A 23,881-nucleotide genomic window follows, 5' to 3' on the forward strand; every position below is an offset into this window, starting at 1 on the left:
TAGTTTTCCTCCTTAGGGGGCGCATCTCTACAGGATAGCACGAGATTCAGCATAAATGTTCTGCAAAATTAGTCCACGTAAATCTGTAGCCAGCAAACAGTTTAGACAGTTACTACCTCAAAGTAATAAGACAGCAAACCAGAGAAAGGAATCTTTTTGTTCTGCTTGAAAATGATTTTATTAAAAAAAAAAAAGTAGGGTTAATGAAACATCTGTTTCAACAAGGAAATATTAAATTCACATTTTACAAATGAAAATATTACAAAATAACCATCCAGTGACTATTACAGCTTTTTTTTCAATGGTTGGGACTTGGGCCATTTTCAGTCATTGTCATCCATCATCCACAGCAATCAAAAAACCAATTTTTTTGGTAATCCTGAAAAGTGTAAATCACATTGTTACCAAAGTAAAGGGGTCCAGCCCCCTCCTCAAGGTTTTATTATTTGTTTGATACTGTTCTTGAGATAAATCTACTCTTAATGCTGTTTGCTGCAGCAGCAGTACACGATGACTTTTTCCAATGAATCTATGACAGAATGCTAGAATCAAAGCTCCCTTGAATCAGTATGTGTACTCCAAATGAGTCCCAAATTCTGTAAGTAAGTGTTAATTGCATTTGGGATACATGTAAGTATTTCTTGTAACAGAGAGCCAGTTAATTCTACATTTAAATCTAAGAAAGGCAAGCTATTCTAAGGCTTAACCCTGCCCCACCACATACATACTCTTAATGATTTCTTTTACATGCTGCCACTACCCATAAGCTGCCTGCAGGAAGTAAGAGCTGTTTTAGTCTCTGCCTCATTTTTTGACCATGTCTTTGTTTAGTATCAGCTGTAGAGATGATGACAGCAGTAGTACTTTTCTGATTCTGTTCCAGATCTTGTTCTCTCATTTCTTCATATGCTACTCATTTATAATGTAGGTAGAATGAACACAGCTGTGTTCTGGGATGGATATGAAGCTTACTATGAAAAGATCCAACTGGTTTTGCATGCCCTATAGGCAGAGGTCTCCTTTAAAATACAGTGACATTGAGTCACACCCATAAACTTTAAACTAATGCCCAAACAATATAAATTCTTAATCTTAGATAGGAATAGAATGGTATTTTTCTTTCCCCAAACCAATGTAGAATAGTTCTGAAATTAGATATATTCCTTATACTGCATTAACTCAAGAAAAAATTTAGCACTGTATCTTTTATAGTCTATGAACCTACAGCTCCGTAGACATGCAGATTACTAGAACTAGAAATTGTTGTCCTGTGCAAGGAGTGCTGCTTTTGATTAAGTGTTTGCCAGAGTGGAGAAGATGGACAACGATGTCATCATGACATCACTGCCTCCACATACCTCACTGATCAGAAATAAGTCGTAGCAATAGCTAGAAACGATGCTTGCTTAATACTTTTCACAAGCAGTCATCCATCTAGTGATAGTTTTGCCCTGACAATAAAACGGCTGTTTTTTGAGAAGTACAGCTGCTGCACATTAAGTTGTGAACACACCCCACAGGCTACAGGGTTTTGTTCTTGTGGAAAAGCAGCACTTAAGGGGATGGCATGTATTCTTTCTCCTGGCAGACAGCTCCCGGTGCCAACATTTCATAAGAGGGTACCCATCAGTAATCACTCAGTCCATTCTGCTAAGTTCCAGAGTGCTACCTCAACAGAGCTAAGGGAAAGAGAATGTACTGTGCAGGATGCAAGCACAGGCCAGCCTATGAATTTCAGGCGATGCAATTTTTCTTTGAAATTACTTTTGCACATTTGCACCTTCAATTGCAACAAAAATATGCTGTACTTCAAATTTTATTTAAACAAAGACTGTAGGACTCTTCTTCCAAACCAATATTCAGATTTTTAACTTCAGATGATAAAGCCATGTAAGGATGTCAAAAGAAATCCAGGATAGCAGGTTTCCTAGCTCTAACATTGTCTCTCTCCTTTAACGTTTGCTGGCACTAGAGGATCTACTTTTGAGACCCTCTGGTTCTGTCAGCACAGCTAAGGTAGTAACAGAACATAATGGAAAATCCACATCAGAAAATCCAGTATATTTCCATTTCCACTTAGTGGAAATGATACCATTTTTTATACCGATACTCAAACGTCTCAAAAAGTAATGGTGACTTCCCAAATGCCTTAGTTATAGCCAATCTCAAAACTCCTGGCATTTAACACACAAGTCTGATTCCCTCTTGCTGAAGATGAGACTTTCAGAAAGATGTTAAAGCAATTGGTGTTCTAGCTTGATACAGCTCTGGAAACTCTACTCATTGTCAAAAGCAAGACTTCACATAGTTAAGTCACAGAACTCAAGGAAGCATTTCTTCCTCCTTCCTGTCCTGTAGTTAACAGGCATATTTTAGGGCATGCATTCCAAAACACTAATCACAGACCCTCACATGGCCCTTGTGAAAAGAGCCAAAAAGCTTAAATTACCTAAGCTATAGCAACTTGAGAAGTTCCCACATGTTAGTTGACCCATGGTACTGGGGTCAGCAAAGAGAATGCAAATAGTCAACCGATTAAACTTTTGAGATTAGAATCTTAAGCGAGTGAACTACTGCATTGTACTATTAATTTGACACAGACTAAGAAACAACAAGTCAAAGTGCCTAAAATGTAAGTTAAACTCTAATAATGTAGCTGTCCCTCAGAGTTCAAGAGGAGATGTACTTTCATGGAAGCATTCTCCATTCCAAAAAAAAATACTACTCTTGTATCAAAACCAGAGTCTCATACTGGCAATAACAAAAAGCAGATGCTAACCTGACAGCTGCTATCTAGCATATTCCAGCTGTTGGGAAGACCAACTCCAAGTTTAAGAACCAGTATTTGCCTTTCTACTAGAAGGTATGAGTAACTTGGTGTCAGATACGGGTCTTGTGTCCTCAGAGCTTTTCTTGCCGTGAAGATACAAAGTTCATGCTACTGTTTGGGGAAGACTGGGTGCTCTGTATAGGAGTAAATGTTAGAGAATAGGCTTGTCTTTTAAAAGGGTCACAAAAGTGTGCTTCATGTTCCTTACCCAGAGCAGTCTTAACAGTTAACTTGCTCAGTCTAAGACAGAGGGGGCAGAAATCTCTCTTCTAAATCTGATTTACATTCTCCCGCTCTCACCCCTCCCCCTTTTTTAAGTGAATAAAGTTACTTCCACCTCAGTAAGGTGTCTCAGAAAAAAAATAAAGAGCATCATAATAGCCTATAATTTACTAGGTAGTACTACATTCCATTATAGAAATTAATGGAATTAGATATTTCTCCTAACAAATAAGATTCCTAAACATCATAAAAGAGCCTTTTTTGTACCAATTCTGTGAGAACACAGAATTAAGTCAATCGCACCCTGATGCATTTATCCTAAAACATAAATCATTAAAAGGGCTTCAGCTGATGCTAGTGCCCAGGGATGTAGTCTGTTCAGAGAGTTTTTGCTCTGAAACACTGGAAGTATCACATTCTCTCTGAGCATGTAGCTCATATTTTAAAACAGGTGAAACATTAAGATGTTACCTTGATCTATACCTTCTGTTCTTTTTCTTTTCAAATTTAAAAATGCATTCTGTTGCTCCTTTACTGCTTCTGCAGGACAGTTGGGTCTTGGCAGCTGATTTCCTGGCGTGGGTCCTGGTCGGTTACTAAAATACTTCTGTTTCAATGCCTTAATGATAATAGAAGAAAAACCCCAAGTAATTAGTACAAAGTGTCAGAACACCATCTATAAAGAGGTTATAATGAAATAACACACTTGCAAATGGACTTCAAAGCTACTTGGACACTTTCATACTAGGTGGCTTTGGGGCAAATCAAGACTTTTGTGTTCTCAGTGACTACACAGAGCACTTTGATTAGTAAGCGAAGAGATAATTGTGTACTGTCATTTTTAACTAGTGCTTAGACACCTTAACAAAACTCCAGACTACATTGCACAAGGTCTTGGACAAACAGCAAATTTCTAGCTCTGAGGAGTTTACATTCTGAATAGACAGATGAGACAAGAGGATAAAGAAGAAAGAAGGAATAAAGAAAGATTAAAAGAACACATCCAAAGTCTTCATCAGATCCAGGACCTAGACACCAGCTGCTTTGCTAGCTTTTAAGATAGGTCTTTTCCCAAAATTTATTTAACTATGCTGTTTCTACACTGTAAACTATGAGGAAAACTTAGTTTGAATTAGAGCAGAAGACAAACACAAGCGAGCAGGGTTAATTTCATGTAGTGGAATTATATATCTTATTTTAAATTTTAGGAATTCTACAGCTTCCATAAACTGCGGTTAAGGAAAAGAGGCTAAACTGTTTCGCAGTTAATCATCACTCTTGCTAATGTAAGTTATGTGGTATTCAATGCCAATTATAAATCAACCAATACAGCAAGTGCAAGTTGTTTCCTGCCTTAAACAAGTCTTACGAGGAGCGGCTGAGGGCACTGGGGCTGTTCAGCCTGGAGAAGAGGAGGCTGAGGGGAGACCTTATCGCTCACTACAGCTACCTGAGAGGAGGTTGTAGTGAGGTGGGGGTCAGTCTCTTCTCCCAAGTAACAAGTGACAGGACAAGAGGAAATGGCCTCAAGTTGCACCAGGGGAGGTTTAGATTGGACATTAGGAAAAATTTCTTTACTGAAAGAGTAATCAAACATTGGAACAGGCTGCCCAGGGAAGTGGTGGAGTCACCATCGCTGGAGGTGTTCAAAAAAAACATTTAGATGTGGCACTTCAGGACATGGTGTAGTTGGCATGGTGGTGTTGGGTTGACGGTTGGACTCTATAATCTCAGAGGTCTGTTCCAACCTAATGATTCTATGATTCTATGTTTGTCAATAAAAATGCTAGACTAGAAAAATCATATATATACAAGTCACCATCCTACAATATGACCTGTAAAATTACTTAATACATACAAACTAGTACAGAAGTGTCCCAAGCATCGCAGAACTACTTATTTGGAAACTTATATTAAAAGTTCTTAAAGATGGTGAACAAAAAAACCTCAACGTGCTCTGAAAAAGTCATCTAGAAGATCTGTAATACATGCACTAATCCCCTGGATTAGGGTCTGCCTTGTCTAACAAGCAATGAGGGAGTCCTGGCCTTAAGGGGACAGCTCTGTTTCTCACAGGCTTCCCTAAATGTCAGGTGTCAGAAACAGAGTTTTAAAACTGCCAACGGCCGTGTCTTCCTCATAGCAGAAATCAATATTCTGAACCAGAACATTCTGCAAGTTTTTTGTCCAAAATCCTTAATTTCTCCTCATCAAGGAGTAATGAAATTAAGATCAGTTTCACCCAAGTATAACGGAAAAGGATATTCCGATCAGAACACTGGTTTAAATCACCGAAGATTTTCATATTAAAAAGAATCAAAAAAAGCTCAAATGAAGTTGAAAAAACTGGATGAAGCACGGATGAAAACTTTCAAACTCAGGGAACAAGATCTGCTATGTTAAGACTTAAGTTTCAACCTTTAGGTGACTGAATTTTGAATATTAAATATAATGACTGTCTGAAGGCCATGACTCATACACCTCTCAGTCACCGACCTTTGGTCTACATTGGGAACAGAGATGATCAGTCAGCAATACTCTTGCCTGTCAGAGTTCTCTCTATAAAACACTGGAAATCTGTTGCTATTATTTCACAGACAGAACTACAGGACATTTCATTTCAAACCTGGCTTACTGGCTTCAAAGCACATTTACCTGATAGTAACAGTAGGTTAATGAACATTAGGACATAATGCTAGTATACTATACCTGAGTAGCTGTAACCCTAGTGCAAGGATTAAATGTGAATAAACCTTGCAGAAGATTCAGCAAATCATCACCAGCTGCACTGAAGATATGTTGAAGCGGCATTCCAGGGAAAGACTTAAACGTGACATAATCTGGAAGACTTGTCATTCCCTACAAAGACCAAAACCAGAAAGTATGTTTTTCAAGTTAGAGTTCAGCTTTTCACAAAAAGGAACTTCACAGGGCTGTCTTTCAGCAGAAGCAAATTTCAAAACACCTTGCTAATACTTGGGCCATTGAAATAAAAGAAGTGGAGGAATAGTAGGTCATAAAGACTTTTTTTATATATATATATATATATATATATACACACTCTTTCCCTCTCCCTCTTTTCCCTCTTTTCCTCTCCAAGTGATCTGTCCTGCTTTAGTGGTGACCAATCCAAAAGGAAAAACTGCTAACAAGGAAAGGAAGCATGAAAGAACTTTAGAGTTTAGGTGTAGACAAATCAAGTAAAACTTTTTTGTTTTGTGAACTGACATGGTGGAAGAGACAAGATTCACAAAAAAGCCGGTCTGCATTTTCTCCAAGTTAATAGTACACTGTCCTCCTCTCCAAGTTAGCTGACCAAGATGAGCATTGTGAACTACCTTTGAAATACACAACTGAAACTTTTTACCTGGGTAGGGCGGGAGGGAAGGAAAATATGCCAAGCAGTTAAACAACATATGAATTGCATACTTTCTTCTCCTGTAGGTATGAAATCAATTCTATCGTATTTAAATTCTGTCACAACAAATGGTCTTGTAACAGCCAATTATCCAAACACAGTATTTTAATAGTGTTTTAAGTATTTTAAACCTCTATACATAACACTTCAGTAAATTTATCCACCCAAAATAAAATATTGAGAAGTGAAAAATGTGCTTAACGAGTTACAATCTTGAGAGTAAAGTGAAGTGAAAAATGTGCTCAATCAGTTACAATCTTGAGAGTAAAGGTTTCCATTCCTGAAATGCATGTGTTTGCAAATTAATTTGGGAATACATCATCTCTGTCATTATTGCAAATCTCCTATTCTCTCCTTTCTCCACCTTTACCTTAACTCTTCCCCTCCAAAGAATGCAAAAATGTCACTGCAAAAATCTTCATGCGTTTCACTTAGAATCCCAGAGCAACAACAGAATTGTGTGGGTCTACTAGTGCCTTATACTATATTTCTCTGTATGGCTATAGCTCTATTTGGTGATCACATACCGCAGCACTCGAGCACCATTCATACAAAGGAAAAGCGTCACAGAGTGGGAGCAAAGATGGGATGTGATGATTGGTTAAGCAGCCCATAGAGTGCTCCCACAACTCATCCACAAAACAGGACTGTCTGATCAGGGAATTCTGGACCCCTGCCCCGTGCCCACTAGCTAGTCCAAGTTGCCCGTTTGAAGAAGCCATACCCTGCTTCCTGTCAGCCTGCCTGCGAACCATGGTTACGCTGGTCATTGTCTGCCCTGACATTAAGTTTAGCACAGTATTAGTGAATTACTGGATTTACTGCCATCTTGACCCAGATAACGATACTACCGATATGTAATTATTACTGCACTGTTATTCTCAGATAAACTGTTTATCCCTAAACCTATTGGTCTGGTGTCTGGTACCATATCCTGGACTTGTAACTTGGCTCAGCCACTCCTGGTGTCAGAAGTGGGATACGGTATGCAGCATCATTACCTGCCCCAGCCTTGTAGTAGGTGCCCTAATTGGTTGTTTTCCCCCGCCCATAGACACTAGATTCTCTGATGGAGAGAAGTACCTGTTCCCTTTTCCTGAGCTACTTAGAGAAATTCAAAAAGACAAAAACATGAAGGGGAAGTTACTCCGCCTATTCCTCTCAGCTTGCTGTCTCAGGAATACTGAACACCATCTGACTGCAGCCAAAGCCTGAGGTCTCCCTACAAAAAGAATTAGCTTAAGCCCAGCAGGACACTCAGCCTGCGTTGGAAGACAAGACTCTTGCCACTGCCTGTGTTAAAAGCGTGCAGACTTGTGTGGAGAAATCAGAGTGCCTCGTGGTTCCTGTGGTGGCAGTGCCTGCCTGAAAAAAACTTGACCGGCAGCTGGAAGCTACAGAAAAGTAAGTTTCTGCAACAAAAAAACATAAAGCTTTATATATTGACCAGAAAGACTGGGAAGGAAATACTTGGTTTGATTTGAATTCAAACAATGATACATCAAATTATTAAAGCCCAAGCAAACTTAAGAATCCCATCAATTATTGAAACTGAGTATGATGCTAATGGAGGCATGGAAATATCTCTACATACCCTTTCACAAACATACACCTAGCCAAATGAAGGGATTTCTATTGCAGATCTGTTACTGTGGATCACCTAGCCTGGCTTGCAAATATCAGCGGGGAACACTATTCAAATATCAGAATCAGAAGCCCATACCCTCACTTTAGGGTCTGGGATCTGACTACAGATTCCACCACAAAATACAGACTGTCTTTTGGGCATCCGCAGCTTATGTTCAAAGAGTTAAAGCGCAGAAACAACGTCTTTAACTCAGAGAGTTATAAAGCAGGTATGTTTATTACAGCGCTACGTGCAAGGGGGATCACTCCTAGCTTGCACACCGGGTCATATTCTAAAACTGTTATTAACTCCTTATTCCCCAGATCAGAGTTACTGGCTGTATGTTCACAGTGTTACTGGCTCTTGTCAACACTCTGCATTGTGCCACACATTCTCCCATTGGAGGTAAAGGCCCAAGTGCCCCTCCTGCCATTCCATCAGCTGGGGCCTGGAAACCCCAGCCTTGCATTATCCAAACTTTAAATTAGAGGTCAAATTAGCACCACAGGGGTCTGGTCAAAAAGTCACCAGTCCCTCTGAGGTGCTATGGAGGGTGCAGCTTATATGGACTTCCAATCTAGTGCTAGATGTCACCATCAACGATAAATTGTGTTTGTGTTGCCTCATTGATACAAGTGCTCAAACTTGTCATCAATAGATCACACACTGGAGCGGACCACTTCCCTAATACTGCAGTAGTCTGCGGGTTTACAGGACCACTCGTAACCCTTCCTGTAGTCACAGTCCAGTACGGCTTCCCTAATAGACGTACAGCCCAAGGATCTGCAGTTTTGGGAGATTCTAACATCTTAGATAGGAACCTGCTCAGAAGCCAAACCTTCCACGATGCTCAAGGCAAGGTACAGTATCTTGGGTCTTCTGAACCAACCCACCTGTTAGTTCCAGTAATACCTTCCCTACTTCCAATGACCCATGTTGTTAATTTACAGCAGCACCCTGTAAAACCATGAGCCCGAAACCCCATCACCCACCTCCCTTCTCAGAGGTCTGGGAGAACAGGAAGTAGTCATTCACACCCACGCCCTGTTTAGCTGCCCCATCTGGCCAGTGGGTAAACCAAACAAATGGGTCTTGGTGTCTGACCGTTGACTACTGTAGCATACATTCTGCCTCCTCTCTGCTTCCACACAACAGTCCTAAGAGGTGCTGAAGTACTCAACACCATTTGCCTTGCTTCTTACCTATGGAAGGCAGTTTTGGACATTAAAGATATGCTCTTCTGGTGCCTCATGAACTCAAATGGTCAAGGTCACTTACTCTACTTATTTACCTGAAGATTATCAGCATAGTCATACCCTTACTCATGGTCTCTTAGCCTTAGCTGAATTTTCTTCCACTCTTGATTTCTATTGCAGCCAGTATACCAATAACGTTCTCCTGGGCAGATCTACACATGAATCTTTTGCACAAGATATGACCCTCCTAGTTTCAGCTCTGAAAGAACACTGAGATCTTTCTGTTCCTCCCAGAATGTATGTGTCTCCTTGTGTGCTGGTACCAAAAGCATTCCTGAAATGATCTCGCAATCTGTTTTATGTTTACCTACTCCCTCCTCCAAATAAAACCTCCAAGGATTTTAGGCACTTTATAAATTACAGCATGCCCATGTCCCTGGTTTTAGTCAGCTAGTCCATCCTCTGTATTCCTTGATGCAAAAACATTTCACCTGGGACTGGAACACAAGTCATCAACAGGCCTTAACCTTTCTCCTAAAAAGTATTCAACAGTATCAGTATTTAGGACCCCTCACCCCTATGGGCAGATTTGAACTCAGGGTCCAGTAGAGTGGAAATGGCGCCTGGTGGTGACTGTTCCAGGAAAGAAGTTCCAAGAACCATACCCCCAAACCAATCCATTTTGGTAGCAAGGGGTGGCCAGATGCACAAGCCTTGTACTGTGAACAGAAGTGGGCTTTTCTTGCTTCCTTTTCTGACAGTGACAAACTCCTTGGGGATCGTCCTCTTACACTTAAGGGTTTTAAACTCTATTCTTCATTACGTCCTTCACAATATTGCTTTCCCTGAAGGAGGAACTCAATTAATTGCCACTCAATTCACTGCCTTCAGGCCCCACCTATTCTCACCCACCTCACTTTTCCCATTCCTGTAGCTACCAACAATCACTCAGATTTGCCAATTACATAAATTCCTCCTTTCACCACCCCACAGGAGGGCACCTGGTTTACTGATGGCTCAGCAATCCTTTGCGGTAACGCCTAGTTTGGGTGTAACAACACTGTCTATACCACTGATGGCCAAACCATTATGGACAATTGCCATGGTACTGCCCAGAAGGCTAAAACTCCTGGCCCTTTGCTTAGCCATTCACTCCTCTGCCCATACTGTCTGACCCCTGGGGTGTTCTAGGCGCACCTGGTGGCTTTCCCTCTTGGAAAGTGTGCTCCTTCTGCACTCTTTACTGCAGAAATTAGGAGACATCTTCTTTAGGACACATTAGCTGTGGGCCATGTTGACCCCATTCCACTCACCCCAGGGCTGGGGCTAGGTGGAATGACTAAGCAGATGCCACTGCTGCAATCAGAGGGGTGGAAGTGATAGTGGACACTGACACCCATGATAAGCTGATAGCAGCCCAACTGTAGCAGACAAAGCTGAGAAAACCTTAGCCCAAACCTGCAAATTGGAATGTGGAAACCACCTTGGTTGCATAAGCATTGGAGTTATCCTGCTGTTAAAGCTTTAGCCCACTGTGGAATACATCTTCAAATGTAGTGAACTGAATGTATTCAAATTGTATGGACAAACAGGAAAACCTGGCTCATGGAACCTTGCTACTTTAACCCTGGTAGGTGGAAAATCCCACAGCTCCCCAGTATAGAGCCCTTCTTTGAAAGATATTATACCTCCACAACCCAAGAGCAGAAAATCACAGTTAACTGTAGGATTGTAAACAATTCAAATGGGAGATACCTCTATATTAGTTAAGGGACCAACACATCAGTTGATCAACAATCAGCACCTTGTATGCTTATGTTAACCCTTTTGTTGCACAACCCTTCTCTTTTCTCCCTCTGTTAATACTGTATCCCTTTGGGCTAATGCTCCAATAGCTCTCTCAAGCGTAATATTATTCCTACATTTCCAAGTCCCTCTCTTATTTCCTTTCCCAAACCCACCATATCATCCGTACCCTCATCAGTACAAATTTATCTCTAATTGAATGGGGTTTGGAACAGGAAGACTCGCATCAACTACTGAAACAGGCAAAGAAGGAGGCACAACAAACTTTAATAGCCATGGTACCAGAGATCAAACAAATCCTGGGAAGTGTTAAAAATAAAAAAAATTTAAAAAAAAAAAGGCAAACAGTTAGCAGGAATCCCTTTTAGGATGGCCTCCCACTCTTAGGGGTATATGGAACATCTTACTTCTTTACCTAGTTGTTATTCTTATTTTCAGTGGCTTCTTACATGTTTTAGTTGTCATACTCAAGATTTATACTTGGATTTTGACCTACACAGTTCTGGTGGTTTCTTGGCACGCCATCTTATTGACTGCCTTGTCTCAATTTAATCCTTCATCATTCCACTTCCAGAATCCCCTCCACACCCAACACCCCCAGTGAGGTGGGTAGTGTCAACATCTGTCTTGGCCTTATGCTGCCATGGCAAGACAACAACCCTTTCCCCCACACAGTCACAGAAGCAAGGTGTGAAAATGTGGGGCTAGTGCTGCCTCATACAGTGCCTCCCCCATATGGTGACCACACATCTTACATGGCTATAGCTCCATTTGATGACTGCACTACTCAAGGCAGCAGCCAAGCACCATTCACACAAAGGAAAATTGGCACAGAGGGAGAGCAGAGGTGGGATGTGATGAACTGGTTAGCAAGTCCAGAGAGTGCTTCCACAACTCAACTACAAAAGAGGACAGTTTGATCAGGGAATTCGGGACTCCCCATGCCTGTCAGCTCGTCCAAGTCACTCATCAGAAGTTATGCTCTGCTTCCTGTCAATCTGACTGATAATCATGGTAAGGTAGGTCGTTGTATGTCCTGACACCAAGTTTGGCCTAGTATTATTGAATTACTGAATTTACTATCATCTTGAAATAATTGTACTATTAATTTGTATTTGTCACTGTACCGTTACTCTGAGATAAAGTGTTTATCCCTAAAGCTATTGGTCTGGTGTTTACTACTGTATCCCAAAACTGTAACTTTTCCAGGCCAACTTAAGTCCCTACAAACCGCTCCTGCTTCTGAAAGTGACTGATGACTTTCTGGTTAAAGCAAACTCATCAATCAAGCATCCCAAAACCATTAAGCAACAACAACAATTTCACACCAATAGCCATCGGAAACTGGATACACACAGAAAGGAAACCAAGAAGTTTCATTATTGCTGCTTAACGCTAACAACACTGCTATATTGACCAGAGATTCGCCAAGAGAAACAATAAATCTCAGCTTTTATCCTCTGCTTTGTGAGATCAGGCAGCTGCCTTCTAAAAATCTACTCAAGTAAGTATTCTGGTATACCCTTTAATTTAATTTCACAAAGTAAAATAGAGAGTATCAAGTAAAACTGATGTCAGTCTTTTAAACTAAAGGACTCACAGGCCACTGTTCTTCTGTTGGAGTGCCCAGTGTTTCAAATATCCTTGTCAGCTGGTCAAGATCAGAGTCTCCAGGCAAAAAAGGAACCTGGAAGAAGGCAACAGCATTTATTGAATTAAGTTCTGAACTTCAATTCTGGAGAGAGGCTTTGAGCTATCCCTCATAATTCCAGGGCAAAACAACTTCGTATACCAGCTGCCCACAAAGAGGTATACTGAATATTTGAGGCTTTCTAGTGATGTCCAAACAGATTCTGAAGGTTTCTTGCAACCCAGTCTTGATATCACTGACTTGACAGCAGAGAGCTAAATACAAGATTAAACCACCACCACATTAACATAAAATAACTAAACACAGAAGAGGAAAGATTTTACATCTCGGTTGCCACTTTAAAGTTAGTTGGTCACAGTGATCTTTCCATCATCTGCTCCCTGAGGTTAAGTTTCATATATATTCAAAATATTTAAAGTTAATTGTAACTGGATTACACAAGCAGCAGCTAGAATGATGGAATGAGATCACAGCATGAGGGAGAGTAATGACCCACCAGGATAGAAACTGCCTAATCAGTGTCACATCTCATTTAAACTATGCAGAAGACAGAGAAGGGGATATTTGCCCAGTTCAAGTTGCAGCTTGCACACCAGGCACAGAATGCAAGATCAAAGCAAAATTATGAAGAATCACAGGCAGTATTTAACTAAGTAGGACAGAAAGACCATAATGAACATCCCTACTAGGCAGTGTTCTAAATTTGGTGTCATGAAAGCTCCTTTAACATCACCTGCTTCTGTAAAGCTCTCAGAAGTTGTGCTGTCCATCAACCCAGTACACACAGGAAGAAAAAGGACAGATACATTTAAAACCATCACAGCGATAAAACTGAACCATAACACATTTTCTACTTTGTGAGAAACCAAATAATCAACAGAATTCAACAATTTCTTATTTGCTTTCTGACTTTCCTTAAGTTCATCCAACTGCCTTTGCCTGCTGCTGTTAACACGAGAGAGGAATCCCACATATGAAGTTGTAATGCACTGAAGTGCAAATACCTAATGCTTCCATTTGCAGACTTACCCTGAGGAGCAATTCAGCTAAAATACAACCAACAGCCCACATATCAACACCAACACCATACATTCTAGCACCAAACAATAGTTCTGGGGATCGGTACCACCTGAAAAGAAAACACATTTTGGGAAAAATCACTTAGCTTTGCTCATGTCAAATGCTGTATATTGTAGCAATGCAAGAGTTACAAAGAGGATATTGCTCCTGCCTATGTATTTTTTACACACTGAAAAGCTGTACTCTACCCTGCAAAGTGTTTTGTTTAAGAAAGACTGAACAAAATTGTGCATCCCTTACCATGGGGTCACATAGAACCACAAATTAACTACAGTTTTGACTGAGCTGATTAACAAGCAACAGAAATGCAAAGAGAAAAAAATATTCAATAGGTAGGTTTGCATATTATAAACCAAAATTTTCTTTAAACTTTACGTTGAAGAAATTACAGAAAGGTAGAATTCCTTCCAGCTTCCAAAAATCTCCATACTAACAGGCCTAAGTACAGAGACTAGTTTTATGCAAAATGAACCTTGACAGCAGTTGTTTAAAACAGCTACTTCCACTTCCTAAGAACAATCAAGTTTAATGCAATGATCTGATACACACTGCATTTGAAACTAGTGTAGCATTTCTGCCTTTTGAATAAAGGTGTTAAAACAAAATAGCTTTGCCTGGACAGTTTTAGCATTACAGCAGACAAAAGGAAATACCTTCCATATTTTGCAGTCCTGCTTTTCAACACATACTTTAAATAAGCACACCACAAATACTATTAATAAATATTCTAATTGTTTCAAGCTTCTAGATCAAAGATTCTAGGTCTCATGATTAACAGAAACTAACAGCTGTCTTGCTCTGAAATCCAGGCTTACAGGCAGATACATATTATTTCCATGCTTTTCAAAAGAGCATCATACTGCAGAACAACCCCTACGGATGCATATTCTAGCAGTTCTTATGGAGTCTTTGCTGAACAATGCTTTCTCGTGTTTTCTTTATGAGGCTCTTGCCACTACAGCCATATCACATGAGCTAGGTGTCAAACTTTGAATATGTTGATTTGGCATGATGTATTTCAAGAGACACTGCAAAACAGCTATGTAATCACTATCTAAGAAAAAACAGAATGTTTTACCTTGTTACTACCTGGTGTGTATAAACTCTGTTTGGGCTTCCAAAAGATTTTGCCAAGCCGAAGTCAGCCAATTTCAAAACCCCATTTTCGTCCAACAACAAATTATTTGGTTTAAGATCCTGTCAGAATAGAAAGTAAAGAATTAATTTTGCTAGTGTTGATAAAAATAGATATACAATGAACCTCCTGCTAGGTGTGCCATAACAGTATCCTAAAATGCAGGCTTTTGATTCTATCATAAGTCTACATTGTGAGGAAAAAAAAAATAAGACACCCAGGAAATCAAGTATTTCATCACACTCAAAATCATAGTGAAACACACACCCTTTAATATTATCATATTTAAACTGCAGAGTTTAAAAAAAACTGCTTCTTAGTAAGTTTTACCTTTGCTGCAGGAACAACAGTTCTGTCTTAACTGCACAGTTGCCAAATGAATAATAAAAAGACCTTGCAAATGTTTCAAATAACTGTAGAAATCATGGAAGTGATACAGTTTCATATGGTAGCAGTGTGTTGTGGGTTGATCTCTGGCCAGTAGGGAAGCACCCACACAGCCATTTGCTCACTCTGTTCTCATCACACCCCCCCACCCTCAGCAGAATAGACAAGAGAACAAGAGCAAAGGCAGGAAAACTCTGGGAGAAATATAAAGGCAGTTTAACAGGTGAAGGAAAGAGGAAGAAACCCAAACAAACAAGCAATGCAATGGCAATCATTCACCACCTTCCACAAGCAGACTGATACACAGATGGTCTCTAAGCAACAGGCACCTTGGAAGCCAAAAAACCCTCCTCTTCCTCTGCGCCAGTTTTTGTTGCTGAGCATGATGTGATATGGCATCCAGCATCCCTCTGGCCAACTTGGGTCAGCTGTCCCAGCTGTATCTCCTCCCCACTTCTTGCCCACCCCCAGCCTACTAACCGGGACAGGGTCAGCGTGGGGAAAAAGAGAAAGCACTGACAATGCCCAAGCACTGTTGAGCAACAGCCAGAACATTGGTGCATTATCAGAACTGTTTCAGGCACAAATCCAAAACATGGCACCATAAGGGCTGCTGTGAAGAAAGTTAAATCCATCCCAGTCAGACCCAGTTCACAGTGCTAATCAAAGATACTTGTAACTTGAGACACTTTCATATAAATATCTAAATGATAACCACATCAGTAATTCTTACCATTTCTGGTACCGCTGTTGTCTCTCCAAAACAGCTAGCATGAACGCTTACGGACCAAGAATGTCTGAATTTCTATCTTCATTAGACTTCAGACTCAAATTCTATCAAATGTGACTTGTTACAGCATGAAAGCTGTCGATTTAGTGCACGCTTACCCTGTGTAGAATCCAGTGCTGATGTAAATATTCTAATCCCTGAAGAGTCATCAACATATAGGCCTTGATGTGAGACTGTGTCAACACAATACCAGTATCCTTTATAATTACCTGTAAAGTGTTAGATTGATAGTAAATCTTACCACACAAGATTAACTTACTTCCATTTTTTCCATCTCAGAAGTTACTTAATCCTTCAAGACAAAGTTCAAATTGGCACCCATATTCTCTACTGTTCTCACCCTTTTTTCCAGAAAAACAGGTCTATTCTGGAGATTAGAAATTGAAATAGGACGTCCAGATAGCCTATGTGAACTTTGCATAACCAGCAAATGGGAAAATTGGTGGGAAACATGAGTTTATTGTTTTATCTCAGTTCCACCTTGATACTCAAACTTACAAGACACAGTAGTGAAGCTGAGAAAATCATTCTTTATTACAGTTGTACACACAAAAATGACAAATGCATCAGTAGACTTGAAATCATTTTTACGCTTACTCGTTCTTTCTCCATGCAACCTAAGCATCTAATCTTTGTAAATGCAATGGCTTCCTCTTCTATTTCCAAGATGACCAGAAGGTATGGTCACTTCACTGTATTTTTAACAAATCTACTTATCTTTACTACATTCTTTGATTTTTAACATTAAAACTCTATGTAAACATCCTGTTTGAAAGTATTTTCTACACTAGTCCCCAAAACTTGCTTGTTAATACTACTGTTCAGTTCAGCAATAGCCTTTCCTAAGCTTCAAGTTGTTTGAGACCTGTAAAATAGCTAAGACAACATAAAATTTTATGTATGCAGCACACACCCATGCAACAGTTCGCAGTCCCAAATGGCGATACAAAACAGCTAAATGCTCTACACACCACAGCATTATGTAGTACAAGAGTATTTCACTACTCTTCGTACACTGTATCTTCTTCAGCTCTAGAAGTTTCGTAGCTACTAAGTAAAGAGAATGAATCCTCTAGAAAGTCTACCCATTACTTCAACTTCTATTAGCAAAAACCTCATCTAATCTTTTCAGTTTTGCATTTATCTAGGTTTCAGCAAACTTGTCAATACTTTCTTTTAACACTTTAAATGCTAGCCCCAGTTCTTAACAGCGTACGTGTCATGAGTTAGCTTAACAACCACATGAATTTCAGTCCAGAGTAGTTATAATGTGTGCATATACAGAACGGACACGAATTGCCATCTAGTACAGCCTTCCAAAATGAAGAATCTCGCAAAGTGTCTCACACCAAGACTTCTGCAAAGACAAACTGACTTAAGGTCTTGGACAGTAAAACGTCTGTAAGATGCTGATTTGCAAGAACCTAGTGCTGCTGCATTTAAAAGAATGGTTGAGGTGCATGTGATTTTAGTACCAGCTCATCACTTTGTATACTTTAATATCACACTTACTTGAACATGTTTGATGATATTATGCTTAGCAATTGCACTTGGAGATGCTGGTCTATGACTGGGGCTCTATGCTCTGACTGGAGTTCCAGAAGACTAACATAGTAAATATAATCTGTTTCTTGAAGATCATGCTGACAAGTATTTAAAAGTAAAGGCACTATTAGCTGAGAACTCACAAAAATTGCCAAATTATTCAAACTACTTTTAATACATGATCTTAAGCAACTGACATAATGAAAGTCACCTTTCTAACACCGACAAAGGTAAGCCCATTAAAGTAGTATTTTCAAAAACCATTTGAAGATATTGAAACAAAAAGTCTTCACAAAAATCTTACCTCTAGATCCGTTTCCATAAAATCAAACACCAAACTAATATTGGACTTGTGACCAAATGCATCTAGAAGCTGTAAAACAAAATACATTATGATGAAGCATACTCTCAATTTTTTAAAAATTCCATACCACTGTAGCCTGCATGTGGATTTTCAGCTTTGCTGAACTGGGTTAAGTTTTTTGACTTGCAAAAATTCTTACTCAGTTTATCTTTTTAACTCAGTCTCCAAAAAAAAAAAAAAGACCCCATTGGCAATAACGTTTTACACAATTGCCTATCCTTCCTGGAGTTCAGGGAGGAAAAAAAAAAAATAAAAAGAGAAAGAATTAACTTTACCACATTAGCTACAATAGATTATCTAAGGCACACCTTGTACTCTCCCCAAACCTTGTTGTTCTACAAAACTCTTACCCTTTCTTGAGACTAGTTTTCCCATGGATTCAGCTCTGTGTATTTGCTTCCTGTAAGCATGCAGTACTTGGAAATTCTAAGGGTTAGGCTTATTAACTTCCTTCCTTTCAGTGATATTCTTAGGCATGTATTCATCTTCGTAGCAAGCTTTTAGGATAAATAAAACTTTTTTGGAGAATATCCAAATGGCCTTTTCTTAGGATGAAGCTGTATAACAACAGAATCAGTTTTTAACTTGAGATAACACAAGCGTGATGCTGAGCAAGAACAACAGACCACCTAGCCTGGTATTCTACCCTCAAGATCAGGAACGTATGCTCTCCATGGTGAAGCTCACTCCTTACAGTCTCAGTTCAACGACAACGATGTGAATTACCCAATTGTAAGACTGGTTTGCATAGTTCATAACAGCAGTGACTGTACTTATGCTCTTCCTCTACAGAAGCCATGGTTACAGGAGATACTATGCAGGTGACCCTACAGGCCTGGCCACTTTTTGTATTTAATGCCCCTTTCACCTCCAACATCCACAACAGTTTTATCAGGACTGCTGAGAGAGGTGCAACCTTGTCTATCGCCTTTAGTACCTGCTTACAGACCTGCTGATCCTAAATTTGTCCAATTCCTTTTTGAACTGCTTCTACAATGCCTGTGGCAACACGTTAAAGAAATTCACTACACATCGTGTCAAGTAGTACAATTTCCACCCCTCTCATCCCCCACACAAATATGTTTTAAACATATCTCTTATTTCTAGTGCTGTGGTGCTTTGCAAATACCAGTTCTTCATGGACTTTACCTACCACCTCAGTTTTGTAGACCTCACCGTTCCCAGCCTCTTTCTCTCCAGAGCAAAGAAACCCAGACTTTTTCATAAAGATGCTCCCCATCCCTTTGTCATTATAGTTGTCTTTCTCTGTACTTTCTCTAACTTTGACAGCTAAAGCAACCACTTTGAAAGCAAGTTCACAATTCAGAAGAGAACCATATTTCCACTCTGAAAAAGTTAAATAAGATATCTGGAAAATTAATATTTGGTCTAACATTTATGGCAGACCTTCAAATTATCACCATTAGCTAATTTTAAAATATCTTTAGCTTCAGCTGGGAATCTGTAGCTGGAAGTCAGCCTAAATGCAACTGAAAAGATACAGGTTTTATGCCTTCCAAACAGAGGTTTTAGGTATCAGCGCTAAAACCTAACAAGCCACATGAATCTCACTTTGCCATTGTTTACAAAAGCCTGCTTTTGGCTGTCACCAGTTCCATTTGGAGCAACCAGGTAAATTCAGCACTGCATTCACTTGCAAGTCTGTCAGAGAGATGCAAAAATCAAATAATCTAAATTTCTACAATTCTCCCCACCATTAAGAGCCACACAGTCCCAGTAAGAAGTAAAAGAATTTCAAAAGAAACTGCTTTGTCTTTGTTATCAAAATAGGTCTTTTGCCATAACAATTGTTTTACTGCCCATTTTGTGTTGGGAAAAATAACTCAAAATTAAGTAGCACCTCCATGACCCAATGAATTCTCAATTTCAGTTTGAACCTGTACCAAAAGTATTTGACAACTGTTTCTAGAAATAGCATTCATTTTACTTACACCAATAATATTCGGATGGCTTAGTTCCTGTAATAATTTTATCTCCCTAAGGGCTGTTCTGTTGATTCCTACATCAAAAAAGAAAAAAAAAAAAAAAAAGAAAAAAAAAAAAAAGACAGAAGAAAATTTAAAACTTTGGATTAAGCTCCAAAGAAATCTCTCATTATTTTACCCACTGACAATTTACTGCGACAAACTACTTTCTCACCACTCAATAAATGGTTAGATAACAAGTACATTGCCATAAATAAGTAGATTCCTGCAGAATAAAAGCGGACACACACACTTTCTTCCACAACACATAAATTCTACACCACAGTAATCAGATTCAGATTATGAAGCAACATGTTCCCCTTTTGGCAAAAAGGGAAAGTTCTAGCCAAAGCCGGGGGGGGGGGGAGGGGGTGCAGGGGGGAAATCACCTTTTTCAGGCTATTCTAAGCTTTGGTTTTATTTTAAAGAAGAGTTACATCTTGCAAATATCAGTTCTTCAATCTGTTTCACTTCCAGAGGGAGGCACACTGACAAACCTCATGAATATATACATCCCTTTTCTTTTCGACATTGCATTATTTAATAAGGCAAGGCACCTACATTTTTCTATATTCATGCTGTGGCATAAAAGGTACAGTGCCCAAAACCTGCTTACCCTTGCTTGAATCCTTTAACAGCCAGATTTTATAGAGGAAAAACTGGGGGGGTGGGTAGCGTGCTAACAGTGCACTTCGGCACTTGCATTGACTGCACTGCATCAAACCATGATTCCTGCAGGGTAACAATTCCTCCTTCAAAAATGCTGTTATGCATGACTTGCACAAAGACTGACTGGCAAGCAAATGCTTCTGTGGTATGTTGTGCAGGAAGTTTCAGCTGCGCATGAGCTGAAAAACAGTATTCTCCCAAAACCTGGGATAAGAATCAACACATAAGACTCTAGCAAAGTTTTGGGAAAAGCTACATGGATTACTTCACACTCCTCTTCGCCTATTTTGATTACTTATTTTGGAATAAAGTTGACAATGGCTGCTTTTGGGTGGGCAAAGCCTTAGAATAAAATAAAAACGTACACTAGGTTATCAGACAACACAGGGAAACCAGAATGATCATTATTTTTAATAACATCTTTGAACTATAGCTAGATATTATGTAGGCCAAAAGTAACAACTGTCCTTAAAGGACTTCAGGCCACTGAAGGCCAGGTGGACCATGACTCTCTGGCAGTCAGCTCAGCCATGAGACTCTGGGATGAGTGCTCAGTTTCTTTTTAAAAGTTCTTCGCTTCGAATGGAATTGGAGAGTTGAAAGCAAAGATTCTTCCCTGGAAAGCTGGTAACCTGATAGAGGATGCCTGAAGGATGGCAGCCTACAGACACGCAAAATTCTAGTGCACCACACAGGCTGTAAGAGAAGACCAGGGTTATTGGATTTTTACTTGAAATAACCATGCCTAAAGGCACGTGGCTGGTCAGAGCACATGATCAAAAGACATTGGTCTTTAGATCTGATTTCTCAACACAAAATAAATCCAGAGAGAGACAAGAGTTTTAAGATCTTGTTTTTATCAACTTTTGTCTCTGCATAAATCACAAAAATAGAACACAGGAAACATCTGAAAACAGAGATAAACACTCTCAGGCACAGAGATGCATCAATACAAAAAGGTATTCTAAACTCAGTGCGGTGAAGATTATTATTCTATGCTATATTCATGTTCGTATTCCACTGAAATTGAAAAGTTAAGCAGTTATATACTCATATGTAGACATATACTATGCATGCAGATATCTCTGCTGCTTTTTTCCACCCCTGCAGTTCGGGAAGTAATCCTCTACTAAGCCTTATACTGACAGTTGAGCTCACTTTTCTCAGCTAACTTATGGTGTGGGAAATTAATGTAACCAATTTACAAAAGCAAAGTAAACAAAGCACTGCTGCTGCAGCAGCATGCATTTGTTTTAAAACTCACCATCTTTAGCTTCTGACCTATGTCCCAGTTTAATCTGAAAAGAAATGTTTCATATTACATAAGGTTAAGCCATCTGCCCCAACAGTAGGGGATACATTCTTTGGTATTACTCTTCTAAGACAAAACGAGTTTCAGTACCATGAAGCACTTTACCAGCTAGGATTGGTTTTGGGTCATTTTTTCAGTTTGTTTGGTTTCTCCCCCGCCCCTTAAAAAAATAATTGTCTACAACATTAGTTTTTATAAAAGCTTAAAAATAGTCATGATGGGTTTCTCCTCAGGGAGAAATGAGGGTAAAGTAATTTATAGTCACCTTATAATGATTCTAGTAAAATTAGCATATCCGTAAACTTGGGCTGGCTTAAAGTCCCTCAAATCATCTACTGCCCTGAAATTTTCAAATCCAGAATCCTGCTATTGATGTCTCCAGATGATAAGAGTAAGAAAACATTCTGACAAAAACAAGGATGCTTTTCACAACAGCTGCTACTAACAGCAACCATAGAGGAAAAGTATTCTAATGCTGAAAGAGATTAGTGTAACAAACAAAATTGATATAGTTCAGCTTGTCTAGTAAAGCAGGCTCTTTAGCTAAACAAAGCACTGTAACGTGCATTTTTCATCCCTCACAAAGCACAGCTAATCATTTGGTTTTAATACAAAACCTTCCTGCAATCTCTTCAGGTAGCATGAAGTGAAACACTTTATGACAACATAGTAATTTTCAACATTTGTATTCAAAGTTGCAGATCTAAAATCACTTTTGTCAAAAAACTACCATCAGTTCTAAAGAACTTAATCAGAAGTAGCACTCCTGGACTGAAGGAAATTAGGCACAGCAGGAAAAAAATTAAAAAAACCCCCCATGATCAAGGACTAATGAAGTCTCAAGTTTGGAAATGTGTGTGAGGTTTTTTAAAATCAATTTATCAAAAAACTGAAATTTAAAGTTACAGACCAGGTCACCCTTCAAAAACTCAGAAACATAGTAGGCCTGAAGCTAGCCTCTTTTCTTGGGTGGCGAGGCATTAAAAACTGTTAACTAGATCACTCATTTAAACAAACCACTTTAGAAACAAAAATATATATCCTTCCATTACCAAGTTGGTCAAAGAAAATGATCAGGCAAGGCAAGAGCAATCAGACACTTGACCACACAACGGGAAAACATCCCAACACTCACCTTTTTAATAGCCACGATTTGGTTGGTGTTCTTATCCCTCGCTTTATAGACAGTAGCAAACTAAGGAGAAAGAGAGAGGCTGGCGTGACGGGGGGGCACGGCGAGGGGGGGCACGGCGAGGGGGGCACGGCGGGCGTCAGCACAGCCTTCACAGGGGCTCGAATGTCGCCGCGGCAGAGGCGGCCCCTGAGCCCGACCCCTCCAGCCAGAGAGCGGCCGGCGCCCAGGCCTTTTCTCGGGAGGAGGCCACTAAACGCCGCTTGTCAGCGGGCTGGCGGGGGACCTCCTTCCCGGCCGTCTTCCCCCCGGCCCTACAGCCGCGACACCCCCCGCCTCATGGGGAAGGCGAGGTGGGGCCAGGTCCGGCCGCGAGCAGCTCCAGGACCGCAGCCCGCCCCCGCCGCGCTCCCTCCAGCCATAACAGTCCCCTCACCCACACCGGGGGCCGCGCACACGCCTTCCCCACCGCCGCCAACGACCACTCACCTGCCCCTCACCCAAGAAGTCAAGCTTCTCGTAGCGCTTGGCGCGCGTCCGCGCATCCATCGCCGCCGGGACGGGACGGGTCGGGACGCGGGGGGCAGGGGCGCCGCGAAGTCGGCGACGGGGCTTTAACACCGCCAACGCCGGGCTCCGCGCCGCTTCCGGCCCGCGAGCCAGCCCCGCCCCTGGCAACCGCCGGCGTCATCGTACCCCACGTCCTCGCCCCGCCCCCCCCGTCCGCGCAGC

General features: G+C 40.4%; 1 protein-coding gene across 2 annotated transcripts; it reads right to left on the reverse strand.

The window, feature by feature from the left end:
• Positions 1-151: 151 nt before the first annotated feature.
• On the reverse strand, positions 152-23,707 carry CDK7 (cyclin dependent kinase 7). Of its 2 annotated transcripts, XM_086479063.1 has the most exons (12): positions 23,639-23,707; positions 23,153-23,212; positions 21,970-22,003; positions 20,004-20,071; positions 17,992-18,060; positions 16,241-16,351; positions 14,909-15,027; positions 13,780-13,879; positions 12,700-12,786; positions 5,762-5,911; positions 3,524-3,671; positions 152-379 (listed from the first exon to the last, which is right to left on the reverse strand). In XM_086479063.1, the coding sequence occupies exons 1-12, from the start codon at positions 23,696-23,698 to the stop codon at positions 354-356; spliced, it is 1,032 nt and encodes a 343-aa protein (XP_086335189.1). In that variant the 5' UTR covers positions 23,699-23,707; the 3' UTR covers positions 152-353. The 2 variants fall into 2 exon arrangements, with proteins under 2 accessions (XP_086335189.1, XP_086335190.1); XM_086479064.1 differs by lacking the exons at positions 17,992-18,060; positions 20,004-20,071; positions 21,970-22,003.
• Positions 23,708-23,881: the final 174 nt, after the last annotated feature.

This window comes from Leptosomus discolor, chromosome Z, assembly GCF_034619465.1.
Source record: "Leptosomus discolor isolate bLepDis1 chromosome Z, bLepDis1.hap2, whole genome shotgun sequence".
Classification (NCBI taxonomy): Eukaryota; Metazoa; Chordata; class Aves; order Leptosomiformes; family Leptosomidae; genus Leptosomus; species Leptosomus discolor.

Excerpts from the sequence above, each read along its gene's own strand:
- CDK7 (XM_086479063.1), bottom strand. The coding sequence starts at position 23,698 with ATGGATGCGCGGACGCGCGCCAAGCGCTACGAGAAGCTTGACTTCTTG. Across the intron at positions 16,352-17,991 it reads TTATGGAAACGGATCTAGAG|GTAATTATAAAGGATACTGG; the intron begins GTAAGATTTTTG and ends AACACTTTACAG. Across the intron at positions 13,880-14,908 it reads ACACACCAGGTAGTAACAAG|GTGGTACCGATCCCCAGAAC; the intron begins GTAAAACATTCT and ends TTTTCTTTTCAG.